Source organism: Pygoscelis adeliae, unplaced genomic scaffold (assembly GCF_000699105.1).
Source record: "Pygoscelis adeliae isolate BGI_AS28 unplaced genomic scaffold, ASM69910v1 Scaffold487, whole genome shotgun sequence".
In the NCBI taxonomy this organism is placed as follows: domain Eukaryota; kingdom Metazoa; phylum Chordata; class Aves; order Sphenisciformes; family Spheniscidae; genus Pygoscelis; species Pygoscelis adeliae.
This window is the reverse complement of record NW_008825078.1, coordinates 31,487-32,140: the sequence shown is the minus strand read 5'-3', so window position 1 is coordinate 32,140 and position 654 is coordinate 31,487. Positions and strand designations below refer to the sequence as shown.

The window sequence follows — 654 nt, the reverse complement described above, 5'->3', positions numbered from 1 at the left end:
ACCAAATTCCTTGCACAGGTTAGAAAGAGAGAAACAGCGGCCTAGAGCCTGAAAAGATGAAGAAACTTCATTTGCGAGTGGGCCATTTCTGCCTCCCTATGGACTGTGGGACATTTCTGTGACCTGGAACACAGCCTTGCTGCTGGAGACAGGCTACTCCACAACAATGCATCTGGAATGATGTTTTTTAAGCACAGCACAGAAACCCTCACCGAGGTCAGGAGACTGATGTAGTAACTGCTAGTGAGTCAGTCCTACAGCTACAGAGGAGAGGTGTCAGTAGAAGCACCAAGTGTCCTGCACTGCCCCCGAGGGAAAACCCCCAGGGCCAGCGTGACGGCTCAGCACCCTTTGGGGAACTCCCCGTTTCAGTCCTACGTTTCCATTTCTACCTGCATACTTCATGGACTACCGTCTCCCGCAATGAAGACCTTTGAGACAAAACGCACGACCGGCGCCAAGAGCCAGCAGCACCCTGCTCCGGATCCCTCCCCGGCCCGCAGCCGAGCAGAGCCGGGCCCGCCGCTGCCGCGGGCCGCCCTGCTGCTCCCCAGGCTCAGCGTCAGTGGGCGACTAGGCCTTCAAACGGAAAGCAGGCGATTCCCCCGTCGCTGGCGGCTCTCCAGGCAGCCCGGAGCGGGTCCCGCTCGCCGC

The 654-nt window shown here is 58.9% G+C and overlaps 1 protein-coding gene across 1 annotated transcript in view; it reads left to right on the top strand.

Annotated features, from left to right (window-relative positions):
* Positions 1–423: 423 nt before the first annotated feature.
* Positions 424–654, top strand: part of GPN1 (GPN-loop GTPase 1) — a 21,144-nt gene continuing 20,913 nt past the window's right edge. Inside the window, exon 1 of the mRNA XM_009326905.1 lies at positions 424–561. Coding sequence (XP_009325180.1) covers positions 424–561 — 138 coding nt within the window. The remainder of the gene's footprint in view (positions 562–654) is intronic.